General features: G+C 41.5%; 1 protein-coding gene across 4 annotated transcripts in view; it reads left to right on the plus strand.

Annotated features, from left to right (window-relative positions):
- Positions 1 to 19,001, plus strand: part of LOC103680150 (amyloid beta precursor protein binding family B member 1 interacting protein) — a 103,185-nt gene that overhangs the window by 55,811 nt on the left and 28,373 nt on the right. For all 4 annotated transcript variants that reach the window (XM_040645305.1, XM_040645307.1, XM_040645304.1 and 1 more), the window contains 2 exons: positions 4,048 to 4,207; positions 5,371 to 5,492. In XM_040645305.1, coding sequence (XP_040501239.1) covers positions 4,048 to 4,207; positions 5,371 to 5,492 — 282 coding nt within the window. The remainder of the gene's footprint in view (positions 1 to 4,047; positions 4,208 to 5,370; positions 5,493 to 19,001) is intronic.

A 19,001-nucleotide genomic window follows, 5' to 3' on the forward strand; every position in this document is an offset into this window, starting at 1 on the left:
CAGAAAAAAGTGATGGCGAGTGCCCGAGTCACTTCTAGGTGGACCTAGTGATGGGGAGGCCTCTCTGAGAGGAAGCACTTGAGCAAAGCTCTTGGCAGCAAGAAGAGGCCAGCTCCCCAGGGGCATAGTGGGGGAGCATCCTGGGCAGGGCTGTGTGGCCCTTGCTCAGGGAGCCATTGAGTAGGAGGGAAAGTGGAGGAAGATTTGAGGTCAGAGAGGCAGGCCAGGCCACACAGCCTCACAGACCCAAGGAAGAGTCTGGAATATATTATAAGTGCATTGGGAAGCCATTTGAAGGTTTTTAATTGGGGATAGTATCTGCTTTTTAAAGATCATTCTGGCTGCTTTGTGGAGAATGGATTGTAGGGGGAAGGAAGACAAGCAGGGTGGCCTGTCATCCAGAGCAGTAGCTCACCATCCATAAACGTGAGCTGCCCTGAGTCACCGAATTTACCTGTAAGATAAAAACACAAAAGGAAATGAGTAAAAAGAAAACTCGTAATTATTTAAACTATTTTAAACCACTGGATTGTTTATAAAAAGGGGGCCACATTGGCTTTATTTTCAGAGGGGAAGTGAAAAGAGAAGTTGTTAGATAAAAAGGTAGGACCATTAGCTTATTCAGTCGATTTGCTTCAGCTGGTGGTCAAGAGACCGGTAGGAGATTGCAGCTGTTTCCTGCAGTGTATCAGAAAGCTAGAGAACTTCTCCATAACTTAGGTGGGTGAATTGTAGCAGTGAACACAAAGCACAACCTATTTTCATTCAACAAAGAAGATGTAAAACAGAAGCCACTCTCATCGGTGGCAAAAGAGAGAAAATTAAGAAGCCAAGTTGTATATTTGGTCTGATTTCAGATGCTCCGAATGTATCTCTTAAAACAAAAGCCTATGAGCATAACCGAGACATACTTGCACATTACTGAAGTAACTAAGATGCGCTCATACATAACGTGCGACGTGGAAATCAAGTCTGTCTGCAGTACTTGGCCCTCAAGTCTTCTGTGGGGTGTTGACATCAGTTTGGATTGCGAATGATGTACACAGCTTACGTTACAAAGCTTTTTGGAACAGGAAACTCATGAATTTCATGTTTGTTCGTTTGCTTTAAAGCTCTGTGACACAGGAAAACAATTCCATGTGTACATTTTAACATAGAAGCAGAAAAGTATAGAAGATTTAGGGCTAGGATATTCTTTTTATTTAACAACTTGCAAAAGAAAAGGGAGAAATTATAAAAATCATAAAGTCTTTACTGTAACAGATTAGAAAGGGGAGGTTTGATTCAATCATTCTACCCCCTACGAAACAGCGTAGATATGAAAAGCGTTCTGCTTGCAGAATCACGTAACTGGGATCTAACAATATTATGTGCTGGTATAGCTCCTCTTTAGCTTGTAAATGTGACAGAAGCTGTGAAGAATAGTAAATATAACTTCTTCTTGCTAAAAGTCGCCAGCCTTCTCTTGTTTTTTTTTTATTTTCTAAGTTCTGTAATTGTAGATATTCATAACTGCATGTGGATTAAATTTAGTTTGCAATTTCTGCCAGAAAAAATTAAAAAACAGCCTTTCATCACTGCTGAATTATGTGGTTTAGGTTTTTGTCTCTATATAAAAACAAAACAAAACACAAACATATGTTTTATTTTCTCAAGAATACCTATGCAAAAATGAAATGTGGTCAAACATCATTAAATTTTTCCATCGGGGAAATTAAGTCTTCTCAATCCTAACATTGGCAGTGTTTCTTAGGACACGTAGCTCCTCTATAGTAATAATTCTCAGCAGAGAGCAGTGGGTATGCCTTCCACACACAGAAAATAAGTCATAGTAAAGCCCGCTATTTGAGGATTTTCTGTTTTTCTGTGCAACGTTCCATGCTTCATTTCTCAGGTCAGAGGAGTGTATCTTTGACATTGTGGCACTTGGGCCTATCATTTTAAATATATCAAAAGACAAACATACAATACAAAAAAAAAAAAAGCAACTATCCAACAAGAGGTTTCTGGGCTACAGGTTTTTTAGGTTTTCAAGGGAGAAAAAAGTATTCTTCAGACAAGCCTGGAGTAGAGGTCTAATTTGAATGATCCTGGGGAGAAGGTGATGGGTATTAAGGAGGTCACATATTGCATGGTGCGCTGGGTGTTATATGCAAATAATGAATCATGGAACATTGCATCAAAAACTGGGGATGTACTGTGTGGTGACTAATATAACAAAATAAAAATTATTTTAAAAAATGGTGAAAACAAAACAAAAAAAGAAATGCACGTTTACTACCCTGATGTCTGTGTGCAGGTGTTGAGAAGAGAAGGCATATGCGAGTGCTTCAATTTGTGGTCCCTGCCAGACCGTCACCCAGATTTCTATCTCCACCCAAACCCTCTGTTGTTTTCTGTAACTCTGCATAACAGTCCACAGAGACTGCGCTCCTCATTCTGTTCACTGCAGAACGTGTTCAAGATCAGATCAGGTGGAAGTGGGACAGGAGGTGCAGTTTCTCAGCGGCTCAGAACCTAACCCAAACTTTTGGGGAGGAAGAAATGTTACCAATTGTTATGGCCTCTCCAGTCCATCTATTCACATTTTTAATAGTGATAAGTTTCACTTGTGAGTAGCCAGCACCAACCCTAGACAAACAGAATAGGCAGAATTTGTCCTTAACTATTTCACACTTCTCTGTTCAAGTTAGAAGAGAAATGTAAGCAAGAGTAGTACCAGGTGGTTCTGGCTGATGATGTTTCCAGGCATTCTCTGCTGGTGGGTACAGTGTGTGTAGTTACAGGCACCGCAGCCTGATGGTCAGGCAATGTTGTCCGAAAAGGGAAAGGCAACACTTCCTTCTGGCATTGCATTCAAAGATAGACTCTAACTTGACTGACTGTAACTAAACCCACTTCCCGCTTAATTAGGTAGGATCAGTGATCTTGGTAAAGAATAAAATAAAAGCACAGGTCTTCCTAGAAGGAGTTGTAGGAAATCGTCCCTAAGCATGCGTGTAGTAAACTAAGGCTTAGTGGGCCCATTTCCAGTGTTCCTTTGAAGACTGGATATAAAGCACCGTTTTAACCGGTAGCACTCATGAATAGCAACTACCATAATTAGAAATACACTACAAATACACAGGTGTCAGAGAAAATCCAGACCCTAACTGTATGATGTCATGAATTAATTCTGTTATAGTACATCCGAATCATGGTCTCTCTGGGTGGGGGAGTCAGAAGATTTAATAACTTTGCCAAATTGCCTGGGAAAAAGCAGTGAAATCCTATGTCCTTATTGAAGATAAGTAAACTCTGCTCTCATCAAACCCTCCAGATTTGCAATGAGATAATGACCAATTTGACTGTGAAATCAGTACAGTAGAATTTTTATAAACTGAAATGAAAAGTACATTTGTTCACTAATTTGCCTGCATGCCTCCATAATAGCTGGTTTCTCAGTCTTCGTTCATTCTGCTTAATCCACCTCTAATCTCAAACGTGTTCTGCTGTGCCATTGCCCGTTCGGCCTCCGTAAGACCTCACAGTGGTGCTATGTCGCTTGTACTCTTGACCTTCAGAAGAACTGTAAAGTAACCAGCTTGGGCTTGCCGAACCCTTGGGTTACATGAAATAGGACTCAGCTCCAGCTAAGCAAAAGAGATGAATTTATTATAGATACACTTTCAATCAAGACATGCTTCTGGGCTCCAGGATGAACCTGGACAAGTGCCAGAAAGATGTCATGAAAGCAGGAAGTCAACACTTCTTTGATTCTGTTTGTTTTCTGTCTCCTTGACCAGAATGCAGAGTGTCTGAAGGCTGGGCAAGGACTTTATTATGTGTGGGGTTTTTTTGTTTTGTTTTGTTTTTGTAAATTGGTTTCTCTACCTCTATATTCTTAGCACGTTAAACAAGTACTGAGCATATGAGTTCATACTGAGTGACTTTGCAGGACACATTCTTACTTAAATTCACAGAAACAATAGCAACTTTGAAACCTTAATCTCCATGGCCTTCTCCCATTGCTGAAATTTACTGGCTGCTCTGTGGCTCTGTCCTCAGCTTGTTGTCAAGGTGCACATGAACGATAACAGCACTAAGTCACTGATGGTGGATGAGCGGCAATTGGCCCGAGATGTTCTAGACAACCTTTTTGAGAAAACCCATTGTGACTGCAACGTAGACTGGTGTCTTTATGAAATCTACACAGAACTGCAAATTGGTAAGTCCCATCCCCCGTGATAGACTGTGCTCCAAAAACCTGCGGGTTTGCTTTATGATGGGTTTTGGTGTATTATTAAGAAGAATTTGGTTCAAGGCTATCAAGACTTGCCATAAATCACTCTCCTTACGTCAGATTCAGTGCTTGCCTCTTCATTTCTCTGTGGTGAAGAGACTCGGAGTGTTGCAAGTGGCCATACCTTGGGGGATGTCAGCATTATTATTGCCACTTCTCTAGTGGTTCCATAAGGAAAAGAAAGTGACAGGATGATACCTCTTACTACATGCTTAGCAAAGTGAGCAGATTGTGAGAGGGCCTGGGTATCTGTAGCTAATATCTCTGTAGAGTTTTCTTCTTTAAACTATAGCATAAGTCTACCACATATCAATGTTCATTTCCCCTTCCACCATCCCCACTCACTTTGTCTAGTTGAAGAAGCTCAGCCCCAAAGAGCAGAAGACAGTTGGTAGAAATTGATGGAGTAAAAAAAAAAAAAAAAAAAAGTAAAAAGGCAATTAAAGATATACTCTTGTTACTTCTCCTTCTCACTGTTAAGATCACTCAGAACAGTTCTTTCTCTCAGGAGAGCTTAGTGGAATACAGAACTGCCTGCCTTAGAAGTTTTCAGTGAATTTCTTTTTTCTGAAGTAAAAGTTCTACACTGAAATAACCTCTTGAAGTACATTTTAACTCTCTGAGTCAAATAGAGAAATAAAAGCCTTCCTTATGTTTAGGTTTGGTTCAGAAAAGCATACATTGTTTTTAGAGTCTTCGCGGTGATGTTTTAGAGAACAGATCACATGTCTCACTGCTTCATTCAAAGTTGTTTAGCCAATTACTGCTTCATGGTCCTCCTTACAGATAGGAAGTTTACCTCCATCTGGGACTATTTAAAGTCAGAAATGCTAATAAGAAAAAAGTGCAGTGACTGGCCATTATCACGATATTATGTGTTCATCTGCCGTGTTTTTTTTTTTTTTATGGCAAATAAGTTGAAGATCTGACACTAAAGAAGAAACGTAATAGGGGTGTTACATGACATCATGTAAGAGTTAGGAATTTCTAAAAACCAGTGAGGGGGAGGAAGCATTGCGTTTAACTCAATACTAGTTTATTTCTCTGTTGGAAAGCCTAACATCCTGGGCTTTTTCTTGTTTCCTCAGAAAGGATTTTTGAAGACCATGAAAATGTTGTTGAAGTCTTATCAGACTGGACAAGAGACACAGAAAATAAAGTGCTATTTTTGGAGAAAGAGGAAAAATATGCTGTATTTAAAAATCCCCAGGTAAGATAACTTGTATATAGTTAAACCATATCAAATATGGAGGATTTTTTTTTAATGTCACCTGTGTACTAACAAACATTCATTGTCTCACAAAATATCGCAAATGCATTCCTTTCAAAAAACACAAACCCAACTCTTAGGTCATATGTAAACTAATAAGCCCTTGAAGGATTTAGAAAGAAAAGAGACCAATTTGTTTCTTTGGATTCAGCATCCAAAGCATATCTGTCTGTTGACTAATCCTCTTCTTCTGTCCTTATTTCCATTTGGCTACATTAATTTAATACACCTTGATGCACTAAGGGTTATTAATGCTTCATGTTTTAAAGACACTCCTTTTTGCTGTTGCTAATATTTGGTGCTTATTGATGCTGGGATAACCAAAGAGAGCACCTAGAAAATGTACAATTTATTGTAATTTCATTCTACAAACAGTCTACATAACAAAAAACATTGTTCTCCATATTTGAGAAGGCTTCCTTCAAGTACTATGTACATGGATGCCACAGAAGTATAGGCCTTTTCCCACTGGGGCCTCCAGCCAATTGTAATTGCGTGAGGGTCATTAAGTTTTTTTTGTAAAGTCAAAGAATGTTAGACACAGAGGAGATCACTGGGAACATCCAGACACATTTATATTTTACGGGTTAAAAAAAAACAAGTCATCGGGTGCCTGGATGGCTCAGTCGGTTAAGCGGCCAACTTTGGTTTTGGCTTGGGTCATGATCTCAGGGTCCTGGGACTGAGCTCTGCGTTGGGCTCCATGCTTAGGGGAGAGTCTGCTTGAGGATTCTTTCTCTCTGTCTCCCTCTGCCCCTCCCCCGTGCACTCTTTCTCTAAAATAAATAAATCAATCTTTTAAAAAATCTAAGTCCCATATCACTAGAGGCAGAAATAGAAGGATTCTCTCAACTTCCTCATGAGAAAATATTCTTTCCCCTGCACTGTGCTTTTTTCTAGTCATCTCTAGGTTTTGTGGTGGTGCACAACAAAGCAATTAAATACTATTGTCTTTGACAAATATTGAACAGTAAAAGTATGGTTGACTCTTGAATAACACATTGGGTGTGGGGGGGGAGATTAAGGGCATCAACCACCTATGCAGTTGAAAATCTGTGTATAACTTTTCACTCCCCAGAAACTTAATTACTAAGAGCCCGCTGTTGACTGGGAAGCCTTACCAATAATAACATAAACTGTTAATTAACACATATTTTGTATGTTCTATGTATGATATAATGTGTTCTGACAATAAAGTAAGGTAGAGAAAAGAAAACATTATTCATAAAATCATAAGGAAGACAAAGTATGTTTATAGTATTGTACTATACTTATTGAAAAAAATCTGTGTATAAATGGACCCTGAGTTGTTCAGGGATCAACTATACAAAGTTTTCAAACTGTAACTACCTTCAGTGGCATGATTTAATGCCTATATTATTTAGGGTACCATCTCAGCTTCTGTAACAAAGAGACTCCCCAAAATCAGTGGCTCAAACCAGCTCAAAGCTTAATTCTTTCTTATTTACCAGTCCAGACACAGGGGGCTATGCCATCCTCAACATGTGGCTTCTATCTCTGGGCCCAAGGCAGCTTTTTCACCTGGCCATTATCCAGTTCTCAGGGAGGGAAGAAAGAGGCAGGGAAGTATGCAACCAGACTTCTTACTGGAAAGACCTAGAAATGGCACTTTAAACTTCTGCTTCCATCCCATTGGCCAGAACTTAGTTACATGGTGATATTGAGCTGCACAAGAAGCTGACGAACGCAATCTGCATCTGAACAATCATACACATAACTAAAATTGGGAATTAAATTCAGAGTCACCACCTCGTACAGTTCTTCCACGAGGAACCTTTCACATTGAGTCTGTGAAAATGGTGTTCGAGAGTTGTGTAACATGGCTATGGCACTGTATTCACCTAGAGGAGGAAGAGGAGAATGGGTGTTAGTAGATCTGCAGCTTGCTGTGGCATCTAATGCATCAATGTGCAAAACATAATTACATGCTATGGATGTTTACAAAGTGCACATCCCATTGAACTGACACCCGTGTCAAGATGGATGGTTGACCAGCAGACTCACTTATACCTTTCCCAGCCGTTGATCCCCTTACCAAGATAATCACGATTCAGACCTCTCTGGCCTTGGTTTTTCCCACTTTTGAACTTTACATAAGATGGAATCATATCATAGTTCTCTTTGGTGTTTACCTTCATTCATGTTATTGCAAATGGCAGTCCGTAGTTTGTTCTTTTTCTTTGCTGTTTAGTATTCCATTGTGTGATTGTACCAGAATAAGTTTATCTGTTGTATTATTGATGGACATTTGATTTTTTTCTATTTGAGGCTTTAACAAGTAATGCTGTTGAGAACATTCTCATACCTGTCTTTTGTTAAACATGTATAGACTTTTTTCTTGTATGTATACCTACAAGTACAATTGCTGGATCACAGGTTATGCACATATTTAGCCTTAGGATAAAGTGCCAGGCAGTTTTCCAAAGCGATTGCACGATTTGCCTTCATTAGTATCGTATGAGAATTCCTGTTATTCTAAATCCTTGCCAGCCCTTGGTGTTCCCATTAAAAAAAAGAAAATTATTCTGTGTGAATGTGTAGTGGTATCTCCTGTGGTTTTATGTCGAATTTTCTATTGCCAAAGATTAGAGTACCTGAATTATTATCCGTGTAAATATCCATTTTTGTGAGGTGCCTGTTCAAGTCCCCTGCCATGGTTCTCAGCCTCTTACCTGGGGCGGGGGGGAGGCAGGGGATGTGGCTCTCAGAATGTCTCAGCATCTCTTTATGGTTCCTTTCTCTCTTGGATCTTGGCCCCTTGAGTCCTGGTTGCCTCCATAGCTCTCCAAAGCCTTCGCACAGATGTTTTTTTAATCCAGGTTTTCTAGCTGTTTTTGTGGAGCTGTGGTCTACCTGGAAGCTACTCTAGCATAGGAGGAGGCAGAAATCCTCCTGCTGAATTCTTCCGGATAATAATATGTTCTTAAAACCATATAAGTAGATTCTTCGAATTTACAATCACATTTAAAGACCATAATGGAAGTGGAAGCATTTTTGAAGTTGCTGATTTTAAGTATTTCCATTTTCTCAGTGTTTGGTTGGATAATCTATCTTTTCTGATCAGTGCTCTGCGTGAATAGCTACTTCAGCATGCTGACCATAGGGCGCTTACCTTACTCTTGAAGTAGACTGTGACCATTCCTATGCTGATGTCATGACTCCTACAAGGGAGGCTTTGTAATTTTGAAACACCCACAATCCCTTTTTAAAAGCTGTATGCTGAGACCCTTTTGATAGTTTTTAACAGGAACATATTTTTAAGTTTACACCAAAAGAATAACAAATCCTAGAGAAGAGTATTTCCGGAGTAAGTTTCTTATGGAAACACAATCTGGAGATTCTTTAGTTTAATTGCCTTAGATTTTCTCCTCAAGCAGTGTCTCAGGCAGGTAATTCAAAAATCCAATACATCCTGTATTTCATTTGGGTTGTTAGTTATTTTTCAAATGTGATTGTCAACATTTACACGTAGTGGAGACTCCCAGAACAGAGTAGTGTGTAACTGATACCTGCTTCCACTCCCTGGTCTGGGCTACATCTGTGAGCCTACGGGCTTGATTTTCAGGCCCAGCTGGATGAGGGTGCCGTCTAGGAACTGTTCCAAGAGTTAGTTAGAAACTGTGCATGAAGAACTAGATTTAACCAGAATTTATCAAAGGAAAAGACTAAGACTCTGAACAATTTATCTGTTCTTCTCAAAATGGTTCAAACTATTGAATGTCTTTCCCATGTTGACTTATCTGATGAAACTTTAGTGGAATTCACTCCATTTGCTTGTTTTTAGCAAACGTTGTGACGTATCTGTTTACCCGTAACCTGTGCTATTTATGGAGGATACAAAAATGAAGACCATCTTTGCTCTTCCAGCTTTAACATGAGAATGGTGTAGGACACGGATGGGGGCATGGTGCCATCTTAAGATTAAGTCCCAGTGCACAAGATGCTAATGACAGGACAGAAGAGCTTTAGTGAAGGTGTATGCTGAGAAGTTTAGTTTTGTAATAACTATATTAGTTCATAAAACCCAAGGTTAGAAGAGCAATGGAACTAGGCACTGGGCAGTCAGTTCACCCCTCAATCCTAACCCTAAGGAAAAAATACCCTCCACACAGATGCAAAGAGAGTGCAGCTCAAGGCAAACCACAGATTATGCCTGTTGACAGTTACTGACTGCAGAACAGTTCGCCCTGATTTAGGATGAGTGAACCAGGAAAACCAACATTGTGTTTATGACAAAATACTACAGAACTTGACAGGAGATAGCATCTGAAAGACCTCTAGACAACATATCAATACAACTAATGAAGGATTCGTTAGGATTCAGAAGAAAATTGTAGAAAATTGTTATCTTCAGTAGAAGGTGGTAAGATATGGTCCAAATAAACTAGTAGAAAAGGCAACTAAATAAGAGTAAAAGAAAAGAGGAGGGAAAAGAAGGGAAGTGGGAAATTAGAATCGGGTCTGGAAAGCTCTGGGATAGGGTGGAGTACCGGCTGCTGTGGAGCACAGGGAGGGCAGGGAAATTTACTCAGGGAAACGAATCTGCAAGCATTCACTTGGTAAACCTGTGGGAAGTAGCCAGGGGAAGAGTAGAGTGGGAGCAAGCACTCTAAGCAGTAGGCATGTGCAAAATCCAAGAGGACGAAGGGACGAGCATCTAGGTCGTGGGAAATAGTTGTATGACTGGACCACGGAGAGGTGAGGGTAGGGACAGGGAGTGACAGTGCGTTCCGATAAACTGGTAGGAAAGAAACTTGTTAAAACGGCATATTGATTAAAATAAAACAAGTCAGAAATGAATGTTTCCAGTCACCAGTTCATGCAGTCGTAATTGTATGGGATTCACTTAAAGTGCATTTTCAGAAAGGTAAGTCAGTTTCCAGCATCCAGTTATTTTTAAAAATCCAATTGCAACCACCAATGCCTGTTCTTCTTTTATATTAGACTGCATTTCCCTGCCACTATGCGACTCAACTTGGCTATCGTGACAGAAGCTGTTGCATAGAGTGTGCTCTATTCTTTGTAGGTGCACAAAGCTGAAGTCTAGGCTTCATTCTTGCAGAGAAATGATTCATGGAAGCAGAGATGATGAGTGAAATGCCATCTGCAGAAGGTTATGATATGACAGAAGGTTCTGCAACCACTGATAATAATCAAGAGTACTGTTCGTTATATTCAGACTTAGGGGTATTGTGCTTATTTCTGCCATCTCAGTGCCTGTCAGAGCTGGTGGAGGCCTGGGGGCACCCAGGGAGCACCCACCATTCCTGGACTATGTCCTTGTCTTCCTGGCTGGGAGTAGTGCAGTAGCCAGTGGCATCAAGCTGTTGGTTTACATGCATTTCACTCACCAATACTTCACCTAGACCCAAAACTTTAGGAATAGATGCCAAACAAGCAAAACCGGCTAAGAATGAAATAGAGATAAAAAGAAGAAACTTGAAAAAGTCTGACAAACGGCCCAGTAGTCTTAAAGATGGATAAAAACTTAAGCACTACTAAATACTGAGAGTGCATCAGAATCAGTAAGACCTATATGCTTACATCCAGAATTTTTCAACACTAGTTTAAACAGATGCAAATAATGCAATGAGCATATTATGAATTTTGACATTTTTGAAACTCCCCAATGGAATCTAAATACAGTTTCATGGCAATTTGATTTCCCACCAGCATCCGTGTAAAAAGCACTGAATAGAAGGGCCATATGCACCCCAATGTTCATAGCAGCATGGTCCACAATAGCTAAATTGTGGAGGGAGCTGAGATGCTCTTCAACAGATGACTGCATGAAGAAGATTCCATATATACAATGGAATATTACTCAGCCATCAGAAAGAACGATCACACAACATTTGCAGCAACATGGGCAGGACTGGAGGAGATTATGCTAAGTGAAATAAGTCAAGCAGAGAAAGACAATTATCATATGGTTTCACTCATTTATGGAACATAAGAAATAGGAAGATTGGGAGGAGAAGGAAGAGAAGAATGAAGGGGGGATAAACAGAAGGGGGAATGAACCATGAGAGACTGTGGACTCTGGGAAACAAACTGAGGGCTTCAGAGGGGCGGGGGGGTGGGATTGGGATAGGCCAGTGATGGGTCTTAAGGTGGGCATGTATTGCATAGTGCACTGGGTGTTACACGCAAATAATGAATCAAAAAAAAAAAAGCACATGAATAGCTTTTTTTTTTAATAGACTTTATTTTTTGGAGCAGTTTTCAGTGCACAGTAAAATTGAGAAAATTCCTCTACGCATGCATAGCCTCCCTCAGTATAAGCATCCCCGCCACAGTGGTGTATCTGTTACTATCAGTGAGCCTACATTGACACGCCATTATCACCCAAGTCCACAGTGTACATTAGGGTTCACTCTTGGTGGTGTACAATAAGCCTTTTTAACATTTGGGAAATTTTACATTGTTCCTTGTTTTTCCCCCTTGGAACTATTCCCATTCTGCTTTCTCCACAAAGATTTCTCCTACTGTGATATATTTCTATGTTTCTAAGTCTCTTATTGATCTCTCTCATACTTCTCTTCAACAAATTGTTTATAAATTGATAAGTAATTTTTATATCCTGTCATCATAAGGCACTTACGTGTTAAAAAATTACACAGTTGGTTAAAACAACTTAAAAACATTACAATTGTAAATATTGTTATTAAGCTTAAAAAGGAAAAATCTGGGGGGAAACATCTCTTAATGAGATAATAGATGAAACCTTTTTCCCCTCTAGTTTGTTCCAGGATAAAGGGATGAATGTTCAGTATCAATTATATTGCTGTTTTTCATTTCTATAGAAGTTAAGTACTTTTTATAGATATCAATAGTGAGAAACCTTGTTCCCATAAATAAGTGGATGAGAATAGAAGAGCTTTGTGAGAGCAATGCCATCCCATTTCTTGAACTCCTTCCAAGTTATCTGTCACTGAGGGATCAATGGTTCTTTTAATACACCACCTGACAAGATGATTAGCTGCCTTCCATTGTGTAGAAGCAGAGCTAGAAACCACTTGACTTCCAAAAAGATTTGTTTTGAGTGGTGAGTCTTTCCCTTTCTCAACACCTGTGTTTCAGGTTGTCCCTTCGTTTAGAGTCTTTGAACTTCCCACCCAGGGCCGTGTGGCTATGAGGTGTTCCTTTCTTGTGTGAAGTGGTAAAGGGGCCTTCCAGTCTCAGGCAGATCCACTTTAGAGAAGAGTGCACGTGGAAGTTGAGGATGTGGAAATCGATGCCTGTGTACCCTTTGAGTGGCTTCAATACACGCTCCAAGGGGGACACAGTTTAAAGGCCCCTGGCCTTGAAGGGTGGCTCAGGCTCCCCCACAGTTAACTGTGTCCCTGCTTCTGAATCTGTCACAACTACTATAAAATAATAATTTGTGTCATTTTCATCTTCAACCATTAGGAGGCTCAAGGAGGGTGTGTGCCATTGAACTTCTTGTCAACCAGTAAGGACACTTAGCTAATGATAGCCAGTGAAGTGTATACTGTAATGGGAACAGACCAGGAGACTCTGGGAGCCTCCCGCAGGAGGGTCCTCCAGTTCTTGGGATCAGAGACAGCCTCCCTGAGGAAGCAATGTTTCTGATGTTCACCAAGGGAATTGAGATGAGGGAGAGAGGCAGGAGGGAAGATTCTAAGCCATAGTGCAGGATTATCAAGGCCCAGAATCAAGATTGTATGCCATGTTCAAGAAGTGGAAAGGCCTACTGAGGCTGCTGTGGAGAACGCTATGGGGACAGTGGTGTGTAGGGGCAGGCTGGTGGGCCTGCCACACTGTGCTAAGGTTTTTCAACTTCATAAATGTGGCATTTTCTGTTCAAATTTGTCTTCTGCAAAAATGCCTCTCCCTGGAAAGCAGTCTGTGGAGTGTCCAAGACTTGGGTCCTAAAGTCAGACGGGTGGGATTCGAATCCTGACTCCATTGCTTGTTAGCTGTGGGCCCTTGAGAAAATCATCTAACTTCACCAAGTCTCTATTTTCTTGTCTGAAAATGGAGATCATTTGTTTTTAGAAGTGTGTGGTGAGAATTAAAGGCTATCATCCACATAAAGTGTAATAATTACCATTATTTTAGTTTGCTTCATTGTAGGGAACAGTCTGGAGAAGAGAAGCAATGGAGGCATGTGGGAGGACGGTAGCAACTCTCCAGAAGGCGTCAGAGTGCTCTCAGATTAGGGCGATAAGAGTGGAGCTAGGCCAGATTTTGATCTGGGACAGTGGTGCTATATAATCTCAGAAGTTTTGGGCAGGGACTCAAAGAAGTGTGAATAGGAGTCTAACCTCAGGCTACCTGAAGTTGTTCAGGACAAATTAAGGGGGTAAGGATTTAATCCCTAGGTTCCCCAGGATGCCAGGCATTTGCTCCAGATGCTCAAAACCAGCAAACACTTCTTGAGCATCTACATTGTACTGGAATAAAGCCAGGCAAGGAGACTATAGGTGAGATACAAGGCCAGGCTGGATGTAATGGGCAGAAGGAGCAGAAGCATCTAGGATCTAGTGTGAAAATAAAAGCAGCAACCAGCATTCTTTAGGAAGTGAGGTCCATGCAGAGGACAAATGAGTGACATGGGGACATTCTGCTTGGCTGGCTGCCTAGGGGCATGGGGTCAGTAGCCAGTGAAGTATAGCCAGGATACTCTGGGCTCAGGAAGGATGTTTAGCCCTATATCCTAAGCACTGAGACAGAGTTGTCAGAGATGGGGACCTGTTCCAGCCTGGGGCCTGGGATGTAGACTTTAAAGGATGTAGGCTGATGGGCAGAAAAATCCAGGATGAGGAAGGGAGGTGTCATGTTCTTCTACTCATTAACAACTATGGCTGTTCTATAACTGAGAAAGTTTCCCAAGGCTTCAAATATCCTAGAAAATTAAGCATTTCTCAAAGAGAAAGAGTCTAAAGAAATTCTTTTATATTTTTATTTTGCATTTCAAGTAGGCATGATGACTAAAAGAAGAGAATAAAAGGTTGGGGTGGAAGGCAATGTGGAATCCCACAGGGAATGGAGGACACGCATCTGCACAAGCCCACCCCCAATATTTATTAGGGGCTAGGGCAAAAGTAGATTGAAGGCTTATATACCATATATCTCTATATTTAAAGTTCTAAATCAAGTTAATAAGCAGTTAAATGTGTTCTATCCTCCTACCTTAGTGCCTTCATAATGACCTAAAAGTTTGGACTTAGTATTCCTAGATTTCTTTGAGTTCTGTGCAAGGTGGTATCTTGGAGCTGCTCATGGCCTGCCTCTAGACTTCCCCCTCTACCCATCCCATCCATCCTGCATCATGGGAGCCTTGCATGCATGATGTGGACGATCCAGCCCAGGGAGTAGGCTCCAGACAACCCATCACTCCCCTGCAAAGAGCTGCCCCTCGGCTGCCCTCTGGCCGAAAATGTACATACTAGTAATGCCATCTGCCCTCAGGAGAATGGATATAGGGCAGAGTCTCAGGGCGGCTTGGGCAGGGAATTCCAAGGTCCCGGGTTTGTAGAATGTGGACTGAAATGTGGCAAGGTCCTTGGCTCCAGGTGGGCATATCCTTTTGGCCCTATAGACTTGTCACCCTATGAGTAGGGGAGTGGTTGGGTGAGGGTAAGAGCAGGAACCCTCTAAGGAGTGGAGTCCAGGCAGGGGCCCCTCTTGCTCAGGTGGTACTGCTCCTCTTGGGGAAAGTGGGTTGGGACATCTACTCTCACTTTTTTTTTTTAAGATTGATTGATTGATTTGAGAGAGAGAGTGCACGCACACAGGAGGGAGGAAGAGAGGGAGAAAGAGATGCCCCGCTAAGCAGGGAGCCCAACACAAGGCTTGGTCCCAGGACCCTGGGATACTTACTATCCTAATAAAAGCAACTTTATTTAAAAAGCAGCTTAGTTTCTTAGCCTGGTTGTCATTGGAAAAGTTTTTTCTACTTTTTTCAACTCTTCCCAGTTGATTGGAAGCACAGGGTGGTCGACTCTTCCTAACTAAGTGCCAACTGTTGAAACGGAAGTCTGCTGTAACCTAAAGAGTTTTGTTTTCCCGGGATTATACTGACACAAAGTCCCACTATGCAAAGACCAGTGTGTTGTCTGAACACCAAAAGAGAGGTGTAAGGACTGAGGAGCGTGTCTGGAGGTAGAGCAGCTCTCCATTTTTCTTGCTGGGAGCCTGAACAATCTGTTTTTCAAAGAAGGTACTGGCCAATCAGTTGATATAGGGGGGCTTGCTAACTGAATTGCTTTTTATTTCTTTTAATAACATTTTTTTTCTGACTTCAAAAATAACAACAACTTATTGTAAAGAAAAAAAGTTGACAAACAGAAGAAATTTAAATTATCCGTAATCTTTCACTCCAACAATGATCATTGTTGATGTTTTAGGCAATGTTCATTCCACCATTTGTTTTGTTCCTTAACCGAAATTTGGTAGTGGTTGTGGTTCAGCGTTGGAACAGAGAGAGAAACACAACCTCATTCTGCTCCTCAGGCGCAGAAGGGTGCCAGCCACTGAGGAAGAAAATTACCTCACGGCGTCTTTCCACCATTCCTTTCCAACCTCCTCCTCCCACCAAGGGTCACCTTTGACCATCCAGGACCAGGCCCAGCAGGAGGAAGTCTTAACAGTAATCACATTTCAGGTCTCCATTATGGCTTCCTATTTTAAAGGAAAGTCTACCTCTGGCTTCAGAGTCCCAGATCCACTTACCAGCTAGCGTGGGCGTGTATATCAGTCAGTGTTTGATGCATAAAAACAACCTCCGAGCCCGGTGGCTTACAGCCACAGACATTTCCTCTCTCCTGGGTCTTCAGGTCATCATCTTTGGCTCCAGAATGTGAGTCAGGTCTTGCCTCTTACTGCCCTCAGACCAGCAGTTCCCTGGGACACATTCTTCTTACGGTGAACGGCAAGAGTACAGGAGGATGTGTGGAAACACATGACACAGCATCTCAAGTCCTCTGCTCAGAATCGATGCCCTGTCCCTTCCACCCACATTCTGTCCATTCTACCCAGATTTTTGCTGCCAAAGCAAGTCACGTGGCTAAACCCAACACAAGTGGGGCAAGGACATGAGTTCCACCCATCGTAGGGGGAGGCATTGCTCCGTCATCTGATGACGGGCCCTGAGTGTATTCTGACACAGGGAAGAAGAGAAGAAATGGAAGGGAGAGTCTGGTCTTCGGCTGTGCTGAAGACCAAACCATAGCCAGACTCTTCACTGGTGACTCGAATACTCCCAGTCCTTAACTACCTCCAGGCCTTCGTGCGTGCTTCTCTTCCGGCCTCCAGTGTTTTCCTCATTCCTCTTCCCTATCTGAATATGGAACATCTTTCAGGCCTTGTTCAAACTTTGACCTCCTCTGCAAAGTCTTCCTTGACCCTTTCAGCCTACAGGGATTTGCTTCCTCTCTGAAAGCCTATAGAAATGGCTCATTTTGTATTATTGCAGTGTGTCATGTAGCTCCCCATCTACAGATCGTACCCATCTATTAACACGTATCTTCTCAATGTGACAGAGTCTCGGAAACGGGGGTATTTTACATGTAGAGGGTTCTCACAGATATTTATCTGTGGGCTGATAACGGCTTGGTTTGCTCTTAATTCCAAGAAGGTAGTATTTTAAAAGTAATGTATTTTTAAATACATTTTAAAAAGTAATGCTCTTGTTTCTTTCCTCTTCAGCTGCCCCCAAATCTTGTGTTTTCAGCTGTGAGAAAAGGGAGCAAGCTGTAACGGAAAGTCTCATTTCCCATTTTACAGTTCTCTTATTGTTCAGCCCAGATTGTCCACAGTTCCACGTGTGACAGAAAATGAGTTCACTCTTGAGCTCTGCCGCCTGCTACAGAGCAGTCCGACTTGAGCTGGCTGACCACCGACTGATGAAAAGTTCTGACCCCAGGGCAATCAGTCCGTTCTAAGGACTACGCTCCCTGAACTCCAACTCTGGTGTACTTTGTGTTTTTCCATTTTCCTTGAAACAAAAAACAGTACAGCACCATCACTTGGAGGGGGAAAAAACTTATTCTGAAGCTGAAAAAGTGAGAGGGGGACTCAGAGAAAATCTCAGAGGAAGATACAACTACAGATCCTGACCCTTTGGGATATTCTCATAAAACGAGGCCCTTCACAGTTTAGAAAGGCTCTTCCCTTACCTGTCCCTGCAGAGGGTGACACGTGCTCTCCTTTTCCCAGATGACAATGAAAAGGGCATGTTACAGTTTCCTTGTGTTCTCTGTTCATTCTTTCAACTCACGCATAATTCACATTTCCAGGACCCTCCAGCGAGGGGTGCTTGGGAGCAACACTCTGCATTCACTCTTATGGCTGCTCACTTTTTTTTATTTTGGCAAAATATACATAACATGGAATTTACCATTGTAATCATCTTTAAGGGTACAGTTCAGTGGCATTAAGTGCATCCCCACTGTTGTGGATCCAGGTTCTCTCCTATGGTATTTAGAGCATTTTAATGCTGAGAAAAAAATAGGAAAAACTCAAAGTTCTGGCACTGATTGGACTTTCTGCTTCCCTATCTGTAAAATAGTAACATACCTATGCAATGCGTTTCTTGTAAGTGAGACCTTAGCGCAGAGTTCTGGCAGGCGGTATACGTTACCTGTTATGGTTGGTCATGGTTTTCAAGCCAAACATGTAAAATTAAAATGGTTTCAGAACCCTAGATGATAATCACACTAATTCATGATATACTGTCCTATCAAATAAGTAAAAGTTATGTCTTTTTTTTTTTTTAAAGATTTTTTTTTTAATTTATTCGACAGAGATAGAGACAGCCAGCGAGAGAGGGAACACAAGCAGGGGGAGTGGGAGAGGAAGAAGCAGGCTCATAGCAGAGGAGCCTGATGTGGGGCTCGATCCCACAACGCCGGGATCACGCCCTGAGCCGAAGGCAGACGCTTAACCGCTGTGCCACCCAGGCGCCCCAAAAGTTATAAGTCTTGGGTGGCACAGCGGTTAAGCATTTGCCTTCGGCTCAGGGCGTGATCCCGGCGTTATGGGATCGAGCCCCACATCAGGCTCCTCTGCTATGAGCCTGCTTCTTCCTCTCCCACTCCCCCTGCTTGTGTTCCCTCTCTCGCTGGCTGTCTCTATCTCTGTCGAATAAATAAATAAAATCTTTAAAAAAAAAAAAAGTTATAAGTCTTGAAAAACATATTAAAAGATAATTCAAAAAGAATTATCAAAGTAATTGTACTTGATTTATTTCCCCTATTTAATTTGGCAAATCACCATTTTTATGCATCTTGTTTTTCGGAAATAGCCTAATTTTGCATATTTTATTTGCCTGCACTTTGCTTCCTTCCCCTCTGTCCAGTACACTCTGTTTTAAAAAAATATTTCTTATTTACTTTTTAAGTTTTTATTTTAATTCTAGTATAGTTAATATACAGTGTTACATTAATTTCAGGTGTATGA

This window comes from Ursus maritimus, unplaced genomic scaffold (genome assembly GCF_017311325.1).
Source record: "Ursus maritimus isolate PB19 unplaced genomic scaffold, ASM1731132v1 scaffold_31, whole genome shotgun sequence".
NCBI classification, from domain to species: domain Eukaryota; kingdom Metazoa; phylum Chordata; class Mammalia; order Carnivora; family Ursidae; genus Ursus; species Ursus maritimus.